Raw genomic sequence first — 17,508 nt, 5'->3', positions numbered from 1 at the left:
CCTGAAAGTGGGTGGGATATATTGGGCAACAAGTGAACATGTTCTTGAAGTTGATGTGTTGAAAGCAGAAAAGAGAGAAAACAATGGGCAAGCATAAGGATTTGTGTGACTTTGAAGGGCCAAATCGTAATGGATAGATGAATGGGTCAGAACAACTCCAAAACTGCAGTTCTTATGCGATGTTCCTGGGCTGGACCAGAAGTGGTCCAAAGAAGGAAAACCAGTGAACTGGTGACAGTCATGTGCAGCCAAAGCTCATTGATTCACCGGGGGAGCGAAGGCTGGCCTGTGTAGTCTGATCCAGTAGAAGAGCTATTGCAGCTCAGATTGCTAAAAAAAAAGTAATGCTGGTTCTAATAGCTGTCAGAACACACAGTGCATCAGGGTTTGCTGTGTAGCCACACACCAGTCAGGGTCCCCATACTGACCCGTGTCCAAAGCCAAAGGTGCGTACAATGGGCATGTATTGTAAGCATCAGAACTGAACCACGTAGAAATGGGAGCAGATGGTCTGGTCTGATGAATCACGTTTTCTTCATGTGGATGGCTGGGTGTGTGTGTCCTGGGGAAGAGATAAAATGAGGATGCAGAATGGGAAGAAGGCAAGCTGGAGGAGGCAGTGTGATACTTTGGGCAATATTCTGCTGGGAAATTTTGGCTCCTGCCATTCCTGTGGATATCACTTGACATGTACCACCTACCTAAACATTGTTGGTGACCAAATACACTCCTTCATGGAAATGGTGTTCCCTAATAGCAGTGGCCCTAAGCAAATGCGCCCTGCCACGCTGCAAAAATGGTTGAAGAATGCTTTAAGGAACACAACAATGAGTTTGAAGTGTGGACTTGTCTTCCAAATTGGGTCCTGCCTTTCATATGGATGTTACTTTGCAGTCCATTCAGCGATAGGTCAGGGCTGTTTTGGTGACAAGAGGGGGATCTATTCAATATTAGGTGGGTGGTCATAATGGTATGGCTGATTTATGTATTTCTGGTATCTGCAGGGAAATCATTTGAGCGCTCGGCCATGCAAAGTCAGATGCTGCAATATTTTTTTTGTAGACAAGGTCATTTATCTCCTCATAAAAGGCATTTACAAAAATCCCAGTCCTAGGCTCCATCTCCACAAACAAAACACAGACATGACTGTTCATAAATATTCCACATATTGCTAAATTCAGTTCTCCCTGAAGATAACACTTGAAAATGAGTTGGGCTAGGTATGAGGGAGTAGCCATCTTGTCATGTAAAACTGAACTCACGGTCCTGCTACACCTTATTATCTGTTCCTCTGACAAGATGGCCACCTTTCATGTGGTAAAATGGCTACTTCCTCTGTGCTTAGGGGGCAGAGGTTTCCACCAACAATTCTGGTCACAAAATCCTGCTCTGCCATTTACAGTGTACAGAAAGTGCAGTATAAACAACCGGCCTCTTATCTCATGAGAACACAAGACTCTTTAATTACAGAGAAGGGAGGGGGCTGTTCAGTCACAGCTTTCCTCAAATAAAACACAAGAAATCAATGCCAGCTCATGAGAGGTTTCCTTTTGTTGTTTGCTGACTAAAGTAGAAATGTTTGTTGACTTTCCCATTTAAATATGAATAAAATGGTGTTTGGTCTGCTATCACAGAAGATTACTTATATCAGCTTTTGCTTGTTTAGTACATGAGCTGTAATAGCTGACCTGGCCTTTTTCCATTTACCCAGCACAGCTGCCATTTTGTCTGTTATCAACATGGCTGAACATGTACTCAACCTTTAATATTTACCACCTTTGCAGCCCAGTTAGGGTTACACCTCTTTAAGGCCCTGTTCATATCTGAGCACCCCAAACACAATAAAAAAAACAGGTATTTTGTTGTTATTTTTGGAGCAGTGGGCAGCCCATTCAAGTGAAACGTGAAAAATGAAACACTCCTCGATCACTTAGATGTCAAAAGGGCCTTAAAGCTTAAGTCCGTTTTTCCTTTCAGCCTAGTTTAGGCTGAGCTGACACAGAAAAATAAATTTCCGTAACAAAGATTTTCTGCTGCAGGCAGTGCTGTCATACTGTAGTAGCACCAGCTTCATGCAGCATGCAGCATTGTTTTCAACAGCAGTATGAGGACTTCACATTGTCAGCCATTCAACGGAAGCCTTGTATTTTTATCAATGAATACAAGGCTTCTTGTAAATGGCTGAGAAACCCTCAGCTCCACTCATAATTTTCTTCCAGCTGCAGCCGGGAAGTTGCTGATGCTACTACAGTATGATACATCAGTGAAAGCAGCAGAGTAACATAGTTATGGAAATAGTTAATTTGGGTCAGCTTGCCCCAAAAAACTATTTAAAGGAGTTGTAAACCTCAGACTTTTCTCAAATAGGAGCACTAAGTGTAATTTCTGTCTGCTGCTGTCTTCCTCTATCAGCATGAATCACTTCTGACAAGTTTTCCTGACACTAAGAGAAAATGGTGATGGGGAGGGATCTTCAGCAGATTGACAGCCTCGGCTCTGTTCCTGTGAGCTGTATGAAGAGGGCATGTAACTACCCTCCAATCAGCAATCGGTGCTCTCACTGGGTTATGCAGTGTGTGATTTCAACTCTCTGCCCCATTTTCTGAACTCTCAGACAAACTTAATAAATTCTGTTCTTTGAGCAGATGTAGAGAAGACTGCAGATAGACAGGTACAATTTATGTAGGAGGATTTGTGTAATTCCTGTATCACCCAATCACTTCATTGAGTCTATGGAAGGGTTTACAGCCACATTAAATTTGTTCAGTTTCCATTCACATAACTTGAAAGCTAGTCTTCACCTGACGGTCACAAGCTGGCTCAAACTATTTTCTCTAACAGGTGTGCCCTCAGGGTGTGCTGTACAAACTGTACATAGCCTCAACTATATATATAGTACACAGCACTGAGTTCCTGGAAGTGAGATAGGAACTTCTTTTCTTACACCCAGCACAAAATTGAGCTGGATTGAGTGCTGCTCAGCCAGTCATAAGCAGCTCTGTATTCTATGAATACAGTTTCCCCTGATTGAGGCAGAAAGGTGGGAGGGTGATTTCAATCTCCAACTCAGCCAGTCAGTGGAAGCTTTGCATTCGTTCAGAGAATGGCTAAACAGTGCTCAGACCGATTTGATTTAGTTTTAGAATCTGGATGGGAAGTTTTTATACAGCACACCTGTTAGCGTAGAAAATTGTTTGGGCCAGCTTGGCCCAAATTAAGTAGTTGGAGTGATAATAAATTGCTGTTTACCTTTTACATGCTCTTGTCTGAAAAGATGGTCTAGTGAGCTACCTGCTTCTATGTAATTTTGGGTGGGAGGTGCTGGCAGATCTCATCATTCATGTGATAGACCAACACAAAGTGGCACATAATTGTGTAATGGAAGGAAAATGATAAATGGTTTTTAACATTTTTTACAAATAAATATCTGGAAAGTATGGTGTGCATTTGTATTCAGCCCCCTTAATGCTTAAACTCCTAACTAAAATCTAGTGGAACCAATTGCCTTCAGAATTCACCTAATTAATAGAGTTCACCTGTGTGTAATTTAATCTCAGTATAAATATAACTGTTCTGTTAAGCTCTCAGAGGTTTGTTAGAAAACATTAGTGAACAAACAGCATCATGAAGGCCAAGGAACACAGCAGATGAATCAGGGATAAAATTGTGGAGAAGTTTAAATCAGGGTTAGGTTATAAAAAAAAAAAAAAAAAAACCCAAGCTTTGAACATTTCACAGAGCACTGTTCAATCCACCATCTGAAAATGGAACGTGTATGGCATAACTCCAAACCTACCAAGACATGGCCGTCCACCTAAACTGACAGGCCGGGCAAGGAGATCATTAATCAGAGAAGTAGCCAAGAGGCCCAAGGTAACTTTGGAGGAGCTGAAGAGATCCAGATGACAAGTGGGCGAACTACTAGTCGTGCACTCCACAAACCTAGCCTTTATGGAAGAGTGGCAAGAAGAAAGCCATAAGAAGTCCCGATTGCAGTCTGGGAGAAGCCATGTGGGGGACACAGCAAACGTGGAAGAAGGTGCTGTGGTCAGATGAGACCGAAATTTAACTTTTTGGACTAAAAGTAAAACGCTAAGTGTGGTGCAAAACGAACAATGCACGTCACCCTGAACACACCATCCCCACCGAGAAACGTGGTGGCTCCATCATGTTATGAGGATGCTTTTCTTCAGCAGAGACAGGAAAGCTGGTCAGAGTTGATGGGAAAATGGATGGAGCCAAATACAGGGCAATCAAAGAAGAAAACCTGTTAGAGTCTGCAAAATACTCCACTGGGGTGGAGGTTCACCTTCCAGCAGGACAACGACCCTAACCAAAGTCTGTGGTAAGACTTATAAATTGCTGTTCACAGACACTCTCTATCCAATCTGACAGAGCTTGAGATCTTTTCCAAAGAAGAATGGGCAAATTATCACTCTCTAGATGTGCAAAGCTGGTAGAGACATCCCCAAAAAGACTTGCATCTCTAATTGCAGCAAAAGGTGATTCTAAAAAATATTGAATCGGGTGCTGAATATGAATGCACGCCATACTTTTCACATATTTATTTTTAAAAAAATGTTGAAAACCATTTATCATTTTCCTTCCACTTCCCACAATTATGTGCCACTTTGTGTTAGTCTACCCAATAAAAAATACATTTGTTTTTGGTTGTTACATGACAAAATGTGGAAAATTTCAAGGGGGATGAATACTTTTTCAAGGCGCTATATACACTATATAGTATTAGGATGCCTGCCTTTACATGCACATAAACTTTAATGGTATCCCAGTCTTAGTCTGTAGGGTTCAATATTGAGTTGGCCCACCCTTTGCAGCTATAACAGCTTCAACTTCTCTGGGAAGGCTGTCCACAAGGTTTAGGAGTGTGTCTATGGGAATGTTTGGCCATTCTTCCAGAAGCACATGTGTGAGGTCAGGCACTGATGTCGGACGAGAAGGCCTGGCTCACAGCTTCTGCTCTAATTCATCCCAAAGCTGTTCTATTGGGTTGAGGTCAGGACTCTGTGCAGGACAGTCAAGTTCCTCCACCCCAAATTCGCTCATCCATGTCTTTATGGGCCTTGCTTTGTTCACTGGTGTGCAGTCATGTTGGTACAGGAAGGGGCCATCCCCAAACTGTTCCCACAAAGTTGGAAGCATAAGATTTGTCCAAAATGTCTTGGTATGCTGACGCCTTAAGAGTTCCCTTCACTGGAACTAAGGGGTCAAGCCCAGCCCCTGAAAAACAACCCCACACCATAATCCCCCCTCCACCAAACTTTACACTTGGCACAATGCAGTCAGGCAAGTACCGTTCTCAAGGCAACCACCAAACCGAGACACGTCCACCAGATAGCCAGACAGAGAAGCGTGATTCGTCACTCCAGACAACATATCTCCACTGCTCTAGAGTCCAGTGGCGGCGTGCTTTACGCCGCTGCATCTGACCCTTTGCTCTGCACTTGGTGATGTAAAGCTGGATGCAGCTGCTTGGCCACAGAAACCCATTCCATGAAGCTCTCTACGCACTGTTGTTGTGCTAATCTAAAGGCCACTCAAAGTTTGGAGGTCTTTAACTATTGACTCTGCAGACAGTTGGCGACTTCTGTGCACTGTATACTTCAGCATGCGCTGACCCTGCTCTGTCATTTTACATGGCCTACCACTTCGTGGCTGAGTTGCTGTTGTTCTCAGTTGTTTCCACTTTGTTATAACACCACTCATCGTGGAATATTTAGTAACAAGGAAATTTCACGGATGGACTTATTGCACAGGTGGCAACCTATCACGGTACCATGCTTGAATTCACTGAGCTCCTGAAAGCGACCCATTCTTTCACAAATGTTTGTAGAAGCAGTCTGTATGCCTAGTGTTTTTGCTACATCTGTATGCAGTTAAAGTTGCAGTATAATAACTGGACTGGTTGGGTAGTAATATAATCATACAGTTTCTATCTGACTTTTTGTGCTAAAACAGAATCCCCCCCCGCCGTAAAAAAAAATTAAATGTCAGCTGCTAACCTTTATTACTAAGGCACTTACCTGTCTAGGCATCCAACAGTGTCCTCAACCCGAGGCGATTCTTCAATTGGGAAACTGGCAATGATGTTGAGTTTCACAGAGAGCTACGGAGGGGGCCCAAAATTCCTGCTCAGTTTTCCGCAAAGAACTGAGCCGGAAGTGGGAGCGTGGGTACCTGTCAAAACCAGGTACCAGCTCCCCCCTCCCCCAAAAGGTGCCAAATGTAGCAGCAAAGGGAGGGAGGAGGCAGATAAGTGGAGCTTCCACTTTTGGCTCCACCATGCTTGTTCTACTCTCTGTGGAACCTAAGGGGTTAATCCTCTGCATTGTGTAAAAAGGATGTTTGTTCCTGCCTTTGCTGATCTGCCCCTTCTTCCAGTGTCCCCCTCTTATCTCTTGATAAGACATATCATGTGGAGTCCCTCTGCACATGCTCAGTTTGGTGTGTAAGGGTAGAGTTTTTTTTTTCCTTCTTGGGAGTGCATGTGATCAGCACAGGGCCAATCATCACTGTCTAGACAGAGGTCAGGGGTTCTGCATCCTCCTAGGGCAGAATGAAAACTCCTCCTACAAGCTTTAACCAGTGCTCTGCTGGATACCTGATAGAAGTCACAAGACTGCTATATACTACTGATGAGAAAAGGTATTTAGCAGTTTATATTTACAGTAAAACGGTTGCACTTCCATGTTCTGTGTACTGTGTGAGACCAGATATAATGAATGCAGGTCGTTTGTTAAGTAACACTTTAATATCGGTATTGTTCAGGGACTGATCTGTTCTTGTGACTCCCAATCCTGTGCAGTTATCCCAACTGCAGTATTTCATCTACTGATTACCTATAGTATAACTAAAGAATGGAGAGGGATTAAAACCCCTGTCTATTTTTATGGCTGTCTGTGCCCCCATTACGGAGATTCTCCCTTTCTATTTGTCCTGTTTACCATTATCATTGACAGTGAAATTAAAAGTCCCCAATCTTTGGGTTGTCCCCAGAAAAGTAATAGAAGAGAAATCTTTCAATGGGGATACTAGTTCTGGTGACCTGGGGGGTCTCCTTCTTGTTTGGCTATGGGAAAGGAAGTGAAGGGAGATCTCCCCAATGGGACACAGATGCCAAACAAAAATCTGACGGGTCATAACCCTCCCTTACTCTATCCAAAATGAAGAAAAAAAATTGCCTATAATTCTAATTTAACAATGTTGGAATGAAGATAAAACGAAAAGCCGTGTCTATGATTTTGTTGTGCAGCGCCATGATCTGGGGTCACATGCAGGGAATCTGCTTCCATGTCCCCATTTACTTTTCTTCCTCCCAGACTAGCAGTGAAATATTTATTCATGTATTTGCTGCCACCTTGTGGTGATTTTGTAGATTGCCAGAAATACTGTTTAAATCAAAAGTGCTGTTCAAACTTTTGAAATACCCTGAAATCAGCTGTAGAGTTGTAGGTTATAGCCACATATCAATACTGATCCTCAAACTGTACTGTCCTGACAGCTGCATGTCAGCACAGCTGGGTAAGAGCCCCACACTCCCATGCTTCCAGGACCTAAGTCATAAATTTGAGCCCACCTGCAGCCTCAGTGTTCCTCTTTTTTCCTCCCATGTGCAGGACCTAGGTGTGCTCCTCTACCTGGCCGGTCTAAATAGCTGGCTGTCCATCCATGTGTGTGGGTTTCAGGTGGATGCTGTCCCTAGTGTACTGGCTAAATGACCCATTATCCACGGAGCCCCGCTACCGGTCCTCAGGGTGGCTTTTATCATGGCTAACAGCCTTGTCTGGGGTCTCCTCTAGGCACACGTACCCGCACAGTGCCAGTGTTTATAGTCAGATGGCGGAGGTTGGGTGAGCTAAATGTAAAAATGCTTTGTATCCAAATGAATGCTGCATTGCTGGCTATTGTGCCTTGCTCCCTGCTGCTGCTGTGCATACCCTGAACTCCTCCGCCGATAATACTCTGCATAGTAGGTGTACAAAGTAATACTCTGTACACACATGGCATTACCTGTTGGTGGCTTCTCATGGTTGCTCTACTATTGTGCCATTATGCCAACCCCCTCAAAAAAAACAGCATTCCCAGAGAAGGTAGAGGAGTCGCCTGTGGATGACTACCATAGCCAGCATTGGAGCGTTGGAGTATAGGACATCCTTTTAATATTTGTGACCTCCAGTTTCTCAAAAAAAAAAAGAGAAGGTCTTTATGTCGTCAATAAATCCCTTTGATGGTTTGTGTACATTGCAGAATATTGTAATTCTGATGCATATTCCTGCCTTTTTGTTGCTTTTCTTAACAAAACATTTTCATCATATCCTGTTCTCTGGCAGGGCAAGGTTTGGTTCATTAACCACCTGGTGACTGCAGGGCTATGCCTGGAAGCTGAAGTATCGGCATCCCTCTAGCAGTGGTTAACCCTTTAGGGTTTGTTACTAAGCAAGCTATTTTCTACTTTATTAAATTATTGGGGTTTTATTTTAGCTGCTTTAAGCAGCAGGCAAAACCCTGTGAAAGGATTATCTAGTCTGGCAATGAGCAGTCTCAGAGCTTTCCCCAGCAAGACAACCCTCTTCAGACTTTTCAAAAAAGAAGACACAGATAAACATGACTGTAAATGTTTTACACCCTGTGAAGGGGTTGTGTGTTCTAACAAGGAGCAGTCTCATAGCCTTCTCAGGCAGAACAGCATCTTCAGACTCTCCAAAGAGGAAAAGACAAATGGACATGATGATATGAATCTTGCTTTGTTCAAGCAACCAAAAATGAAGATGACACCCCAATGGCCAGTGCACTCAAAGGGAGTTGTTTCCACTCACCCTGTGAAAGAGTTATATGTTATGGCGATTAGAAGTCTCATAACCATGCCAGGCAAGACAGCCTCTTCAGACACTCTGAAAAGGAAGAGGTGAACGAGCATGACTATGTTTCGTGCTGGTTTAGGCAGCCAGGGATAGAGATGACACCTAACAGGATGTCCCATTCAATGAACACATTGTCAATACATGAGAAGCTGCCTAGTCTTCCCAGGAGAAGCATCCCTCTTCAGACTTTCTAAAGAGGACGAAGTGGATGGACATGACTGCATGAATACTGCTTTGTTAGAGCAACCAACGATAAAGATGACACCTAACAGGTTATCACATGAGGCTAATACACTCTCTAAAGGATTCTTTTCACTCACACTGTAAGGGTTTTCTGTTCTATCAATGAGCAGTCTCCTAGCCGTCCAGGTAAACAATGCTTCTCAGAATCTTCCAAAAGAAGATTCAGGTGAGCATGACTTTGTGAGCCCTGCTGGTTCAAGCAACCAGGGATAAAGAAGTTGACAAGTAACAATTTATCACATTCATTGACCATGTAGTCAATACATTCTAAAGGAGTTTCTTCCACTCACCTTGTGAAGGGGCCATATATTCTGCCAATCAGCAGACTCAGAACATTCTCAGGCAAATCAACCCTTGCCAGATTCGTTCAGAGAACATGTGGACATCTGTTGAGTTAAAGGAGACTGGAGTTCAAGAGTTTGTTTCCACGCTCACTCCAGAGAGGATAGCTTCTGCATTTCTGTCTAGGAGTCAAAGAAAATGCCAGTACATAATCCAATAACTCTGTGAAGAGCTTCATGTCAGGATGGTTTCTTCTATTTTGGGAATTGTGCATACATGTCTCATGGGCACTTGGTGGTCCCTCCTTTGACATAGGTAGAGCTTTGGCAATGGACACATAGTCACTCAAGGTAGGCATTTCAGGTCATAATTGGGAGATCTTTCATCCTTCACATCTTAGATCCAGCAGGTCAGGTAGACTCAGTTGAACTCTCACCCTCTATCAAGTTGTGTTTCTGGACTCGAAGCATTCAGAGAGCTGACGTCAGAAGATATGCATTATACCCTGTATGGAAGCGAGCCAAAACTTGTAGTTGAAAAAGCAGAATCTTCTATGTCATTCCCATCTGATGAGCTAATGGCTGGTGGTGCAGTAAGACACCAGCAAAGTAGGATTTAAGAACAGAATTTCAGGTTCTCCTAGCCTTCAGTGACCTCATCCAAGGTGGACCTGCCCTGGTGAAGTTAGACAGCACACCGACTGTGGCCTACAACTGGAAACAAGGGGGCACTTAGTGTCTCCCTCCTGAAGGAGGTTTCTCTGATTCTAGAGTTGGCTCAAATCAATATCCTGCGGCTATCTGCTGCCTATATGCCTGGTCGGGGGAATCTTTAGGCAAACACCTTCCAAACTTCCAGAGGTAGACCTGTTCACATCCTCAGTCAACAAAGTTGCTTTCTATTCTAGAGTCCAGCATCCATAAGCAATGGGGGTGGAGGTGCTGATCACAGAGTGGATCTCCAGGACAGCCTATGCCTTTCTGCCTCTCCCTCTGATTCTCAGCTTTTTGCTGTGGCAGGGGAAGGTGATAGTTCTGGTGGTGATCCCAGATTGGCTGAAGGGGCCTTGGTACCCTCTGCCCTTCCTAATGAGTGCCAACGATCCACTCCCTCTGCCGGTAGGATCGGATTCTCCAAAGTCACATTCATCTAACACCTGACAGGCTGAAGCTCATGGCTTGGGTCTTGAGAGGCAGAGGCTAATGGATCTTGGGGGGGCTCTGTAAAGGTTGTGAATACTCTTATGAAAGCATAGAAAAACAGCAATAACAGTGCCTATAGTAGAATATGACGTAAATTCACAGGATTGCTGCTGATCAAGGTTTTACACTGGGCTCTCCACAAGTCTGTCATATTCTGAAGTTTCTGTAGACTAGGCTTGATTTAGGTTTATGCGTAAGTACGCTATGGGACCACCTTTTAGCTATCTTTGCCTTCACTGGCATACAGTGGGCAACCAGTGCTCAATTTTACTGTCTTTCAAGCTACAACTTGGTTGGAATCCACCTAAGGGATTGTTTGTGAAATGGGATCTCCCATTGGTGTTAGACTTGCTTGCATCAGATGTCTTCAATCAAAGTGGTCCATTGTGGTACCTCTTGCTGAAAACTGCTTTCCTGGTGGCAATTACATCAACCAGGAGAGTGTCCATATTAGCTGCCCTGGGGTTTAAAGAACCCTGTCTTACGTTCATCCTGGATAGGGTGGTATTCATGCTGACGCTCAAGATCGTGCCTCAGTGGCCTTCATAGCCCATATCACATGGAAAGTTGTCCTTCCTACATCCCTCTTGGGGAGTACCCAAGAAGTTAGCCAATCAGATGTGGGTCAAGCTTTAAAATTTAATCAAGGCGACATCTGGCATCAGGAAGTTGGAGCAGTTGTTTGTCATTCCAGGTGGACCGTGTAATGATTTTATGGCTTCCAACAATATTATTGTCTCCTGGTTTGTGAAGCTCATCTCCTTGGCCTACAAGTTGAAAGGGTTGCTGTGCCAGGGGGGGGATTACTTCTGTCCACCCAAAGGGTCTTGACTTTGTGAGGGGCAGCTGGCTGAATGCTGAATGTGCCCAGACACTATCTGCAAGGCAGCTACATGGGGGTCAATATATACGTTCGTGGCTCATTATTGTATAGAAGCAGTCTTAATGACAGTTGAGTTTGGCAGAGACATCCTGGCTTCTGCTTTTTAGACAGAATTGAGGAGTGTGTAGCATCAACTCTTCCCTGTGTAGCTAGTTAGTTCCCAGGTGTGCTGACATGAAGCTATAACGAAAACGGAAAATTGAATGACAGATATTTACGGTTCCTTTCATGACGGGCTCCATGTCAGCACAATTCCCACCCAGTTTGGTGTCCGAGTTGTGAGTTACAGAACACTGTGCTTGCAGGTGGGCTCAAATTTATGAGTTAGGTCCCGGAAGCATGGGGGGGGGGCTTACCCAGCTTTGCTGACATGGAAATCAGGAAAGGAGAATTACGGTAAGTATCTGTCATTCAATTTTACATTCTATGTGAACAGCGTAAGTTAAAGCAGACCTATAGGAAAAAAACTTTTTTTTTTTTTTCCCTCCTTCATTTTGGGTAGAGTAAGGGAGGAATTGAGAGGCAATCCCTGCAAATTAAGGGAATCCCTTGCCTAACATAAACCCCCCGGGTACCCTCCTAGACCCATGTACTATTGGATTTTAAGATGCGGCAGTGGAAAATATGTTATGATTTAATGCAGCCCTCCCACTAAAAGGCAATGTCTTCTTATTATATGGTACCCCAATGTATACTTACCTTACCACCCAGCTTCTGTCTGTAGGTGAAATCACAGTCCTTCCAGTGAAATCCTAGTAATGTTGAGGATCTCAAATCTTAAAGGAAAACGCTCATTCTTTTTTTGCCATTTTAATGCAGCTATTTGAGTTGGTGGGAGGGGACCTTGACTTTTGGGGTACAACAAAGAAATTGATTCACAGCATACCGGTATTCCCCTCTCCCCTCTCCCCAACAAAAAGCAAATGCACACTGCAGAGAGTTGGAATAATACAGAGGATCCTTAATTCCCCAATCATTTTGTAATCAGTAGGTCTCCAGTTACCTGTACTTGCAGTGTTTAGTTCAGTTTTTCTGAGAAAAAAAATCTGTACATCTTTGTAATATATGCAAATTTAACGGTTTTTTGTTTGTTTTTTTTTTTATCCCTTTTAAACATGCTGCAAGTACAGAAAAATACCTATTTGCCAGAATTCCAATGAACCCTTATTTCAATCAGTCTTTGCTCTCTGCCATGAATAAAGCACATCCCGTGTGCTGCATTATTACATGGTAGCAGGACTGATGAGCAGCAATATGTTCCTACACACCCCTATTTATAAATATACACTCACTGGCCACTTTATTAGGTACACCTGTTCAATTGCTTGGTAACACAGATTGCTATTCAGCCAATCACATGGTAGTAACTGAGTGCATTTCAGCATCTAGTTGTGATAAGATGACTTACTGAAATTCAAACCGAGCAAGAAAGGGGATTTAAGTGACTTTAAAAGGGGCATGGTTGTTGGCGCCAGATGGAATGGTCTGAGTATTTCAAAAACTGCTGATCATCTGAGATTTTCATGCACAACCATCTCTAGGGTTTACAGAAAATGGTCTGAAAAAGAGAAAATATCCAGTGAGTGGCAGTTGTGAGGACGAAAATTCCTTGTTGATATCGGAGAATGGGCAGACTGGTTGCTGTGAAATTCAGATGGTAGAGTCAGAATTTGGCATAAACAACATGAAAGCATGGATCCATCCTGCCTTGTATCAATGGTTCAGGCTGGTGGTAATGGTGGGGGAGATTTTCTTGGCACTAGCAAGGTGTACCTGTTAAAGTGACTGGTAAGTGTATTTTTTGTTAGGGAACGCAACTGATCTGCTGTAAATTACATTTGGTAAGAGACATTTTGCATATAATATCTAACATCATTTTTCTCTCCTTCATTCAAGTATCATGGCTTAACTGTTGTATAGAGTGGACATCTCCTTCAACACAAGCTGCGCCTAGGACACAGAAAACCAGCCTTGCTTTACAGATGCACTTTTTTATGGTTTGCGTTTTAACCACAAAAACTTGTTTACCTGGCCTGTGCAGTGTCACTGCCTTACCAATATGGAGCGTATACCCTGAGCCTGTGAATATTTGTGGAGGACCAAAGAATTCAGGCTTCATTGTACTGCATCTGCCTCAATTTTACCATTGCTCACCTTCGCTCTTCTCTAATGTACCTGATGCTTATTTGAAGAGGCACATTTGTATCCACACACCCAAGCCTTGCATGATCTGTATGATGGCAGTTTCTTGAAATCCAAAATCCGGTGGCCTAATGACGAAGCAAAAGGACAGTACTACTGCAAGCCACATCTGGATTTCACCTTCAGCATTGTGGGGGCACTATACAGCAAGAGCTCATCCCAGCTCACTATATGCAGATCTGCACACAAATGTGCACCTGGTATTCTTACAAAATTTTAGTGAGTCACACTGTCAGGACAAAGCCCTACCTACATCCTCCCATTCTGATGCACTTCACCCATAACCTGGGCTTGGCAGTAGAGCTGTATCTCCATGAGTAGGGTGTTGGGTGAAATGCATCAATGCGGGGGGCTTTGTTATGACCCTCTGGATCAAGAAAGTTTGTATACCACCAGGAATCCTGCATGGGTTTTTTTTCTTTTTTTATTTTCCACCAGGTGCCTGCTTTCCTCCAACCAATCAAAGACATACTGGGGGAGATTTACTAAAACTGGAGCACTCAGAATCTGGGGCAGTTGTGCATGGCGGCCAATCAGCTTCTAACTTAAGCTTGGTCAATAAAACCTGGAAGCTGATTGGTTTCAATGCAGAAGTGAGCCTGATTTTGCACTCTCCAGTGTTAGTAAATAACCCCCACTGGTAAGTTGGCAGATAATAATTCTGGCAACAAGTAACTTGTAAAAAACATGGCTAAGGCCCGAAACATTGTGTTAAAAATTGGACACGTAAGTAAAAAATATAATTGGAAAAATGAAAAACATAACATATCTTACTGTTGAAAATGTAGTAAAGGTAACCTGCGCCTAAAGTTACCACTCTAATACTGGGAAATCATCTTACCCATATTATAAAATCAAAGTTACATTGGGCTAGCTTTACTAAAACTGGAGCACTCAGAATCTGGTGCAGCTGTGCATGGTAGCCAATCAGCTTCTAACTTCAACTTGTTCAATTGAGCTTTGACAATAAAAGCTGAAAGCCGATTGGTTTCTATGCAGATCTGCATCAGATTTTGCACTCCCCAGTTTTAGTAAATAACCCCCCATTGTGTTCTTCAATAGTCTTTCTTCTACCAATCTGCTAATTTTGCAATCAAGACAACGCATTGGAGGAGGGATCCCTGATGCATGCATTGCCAGATTTAGGCTAGGTTCACACCTATGCAGTTTGCATTTGATCCGTTTCTGCTGTGCATTTTGAGTTGCGTATTTGCCACATTTTTTATGCGGTTTGCTTTTATTTTCTTGTTGCTAGGCAGATTTAAAATGCATAAAAAACGCACTACATGCTTTTCTGTAGTGTATCCATTGTAGTCTATAGAACCCAAAACACAACTTTTTGTATTAAAAAAAAGTCCCTGACCCTTTCCAAAAACGCATTGGCTGAAAACGCAGAGATGTGAACATGTTCCATAGGAAACCATGTTAAATGGACTGTAGTGTGTTTCTGCAAAACACTGCGGAAAACGCTTAGGTGTGAACCTAGGGTTACACTGTTCCTTGTCCATGGTAGTACACATGTGTAGATGTGAATGTTCCCATAGAGTTTCCCTTTGTCTTTCATACTAAGCTGCAGCACATAGCTGTGATCCAGCCACATCGGAAAGAACAAGATTTCTATTTGACACGTATTTGTATGCAGCAAACTGCAAGGATTTTGCTGTGTCAAAATCTAAAAGTGTGAATAAGCCATTAAAAAAAAAAAATGGACGTGTCAAAGTGTTCGTAAATAATCAGGTCACTATTTTATATACTGACAACTAGTTTGATGGATCGCCATGTAATATGGTTCGTGTGTATGGATCCATGTCAGTCGGTGTTCTGAGATAAGGACATGAGAGCTATGCTGTAGCCATTGCTCCCTAGCCAGCAACAGTTCCTTGGTATGGTGATCACTGACCGGAAAGAAGAGGAAGATCTGATAATCTGGACACATCACAAGGCACTACTGTGGTTAAAAGGTACTGCTGTGGTACTATGCAGGATTCCCCCTCTAGCACACTTCCAGGCAATGTTACCCCCCATCCTGGGCACTCTGATATGATGGCAGCCATGTTCACTGTGGTTACAAGAATTCAGATTGACACTTGAACTTTATATACAAATGGGGTAGATTGACTAAAACTGGATTGTGCAAAATCTGGTGAAGCTCAGCATGGTAGCCAATCGGCTTCCAGTTTTTTTTTTTTGTCAAAACTGACTTGAACAAGCTGATTGGTTACTATGCACAGCTGCACCAGATTCTAAGTGCAACCATTTTAGTAAATCTCCTTAACTGGCTTCAGCTTGTATATGGGTTCCTTTGCACTAGCAGCTGGGGGATGGTAAACATGCTGCAGTAAAAATTATACCCCTCATCAAGTTCAGCAGGCAATATTGCCGTCGAATGTGACAATTTCAAGTAAATGGGGCTGTTCCATGTGAAATGCATGCAGTTTAGGTGCAGTCCTTAAAGGAATAAAACAGGTGGTGAAGAAGTGACACATCACCACCTCACTGCTTATCAAACACCTCTGAAAAGTGATCCACCTCAAATTGCTTTGCAGAGGTATGGCAAGGTCTGCTACAAGGGTAAACTTAGCCTAGTAGTATGTATAGTAAAAAGTTTAACAAAGAAACTTGCAATAAGGGAAACATGAAGGCTGGTTGAGACTGCTTCAGATAGTAGCATTTTTTGGCTGTCATGCTGATGCAATGGTTTTAATACCCTGAGACGCTGACCTGGAACATGTATGCCGAGAAGAACTTGTGATTTGCTTTAGGGCAGTGACTCAAACTACTGAAGCCAAAACAGCATGACAGCCAGACAATCATTTTCAGAAAGCAGTCAGCATTAGCAGTCCCCATATTTCTTTTCTGAAAGTTAAATGTCAAGAGACTTCCTAAGGACAAGTACTCACAATATATCCAGACAAAGCGTTAATTACCAGAAGGAGCAAAGGTAAATCATTTATTATAGTATTGATTGCTGGAAAGAGCAAAGAAAAGATCAATATATATTTTCCCCCAGTCTTTAATGTTGTTCTTTCTAGCAATCAATATTATATCAAATAATTTACCACTGCTGCTTCTGGTATTTAACACACAAATACTGTATAGAAATATATACAGCGGGTAAAATAAGTATTGAACGCGGCTCAGTAAATATATTTCTAAAGGTGCTATTGATAGTAAATGTTCACCACATGTCGGTAACAACCCATGCAATCCATACATACAATGAAATCAAAACAAACAAGTTCAGAAATAAAGTTATGTGTAATAAAAATGGAATGACTTAGGGAAAAAAGTATTGAACACGCTAACTGAAATGTAATACTTCGTATATGGCAGCTTTAAGACACCTCCGGTATGGAGAAACTAGTCGCATACATTGCCCAGTTGTGATTCTGGTCCATTTTCCACACAGTCTTCAAATCTTGAAGGTTCCGTTGGCCTCTTCTATGAACTTTGATCTTTATTTCTTTCCATAGATTTTCTATTGGATTCAAGTCAGGTGATTGGATGGGCCACTCTAAATTTTATTATCTTTGTTTGGAATAGAGGTGAATCAGGAAAATCCTGCACTAGATGGAGCTGACGATCATAATAAATATTTCCTATGATCACCAGCTCTGCAGTTTCACAGGACAAGTAGATTAACCAGGGAAATGCTGACAGAGGCAGCCATATTTGTCATTGCCCTATTTTCACCAGTGCTGCTTGCTAGAAAGCTGGCCGGGCCAAACAGTATCATTGGTTACAGCCACTTGCCCCATAACAACCCTGTGCGTTCCAGGGGATGAATATGTACTGAGGATGGAGTGACTGGTAT

The 17,508-nt window shown here is 42.8% G+C and overlaps 1 protein-coding gene across 2 annotated transcripts in view; it reads left to right on the top strand.

Moving 5' to 3' along the window:
- Positions 1–15,404, top strand: part of CXADR (CXADR cell adhesion molecule) — an 87,873-nt gene extending 72,469 nt beyond the window's left edge. For both annotated transcript variants that reach the window (XM_089657384.1, XM_089657383.1), the window contains exon 8: positions 13,389–15,404. In XM_089657384.1, the coding sequence (XP_089513510.1) occupies positions 13,389–13,412 (24 nt within the window). In that variant the 3' untranslated portion in view covers positions 13,413–15,404. The remainder of the gene's footprint in view (positions 1–13,388) is intronic.
- The last annotated feature ends 2,104 nt before the right edge of the window (positions 15,405–17,508 follow it).

This window comes from Staurois parvus, unplaced genomic scaffold (assembly GCF_062004578.1).
Source record: "Staurois parvus isolate SC_StPar_1 unplaced genomic scaffold, SC_StPar_1.0 ptg000988l, whole genome shotgun sequence".
In the NCBI taxonomy this organism is placed as follows: Eukaryota; Metazoa; Chordata; class Amphibia; order Anura; family Ranidae; genus Staurois; species Staurois parvus.
This window is presented reverse-complemented; position numbering and strand designations above follow the sequence as displayed.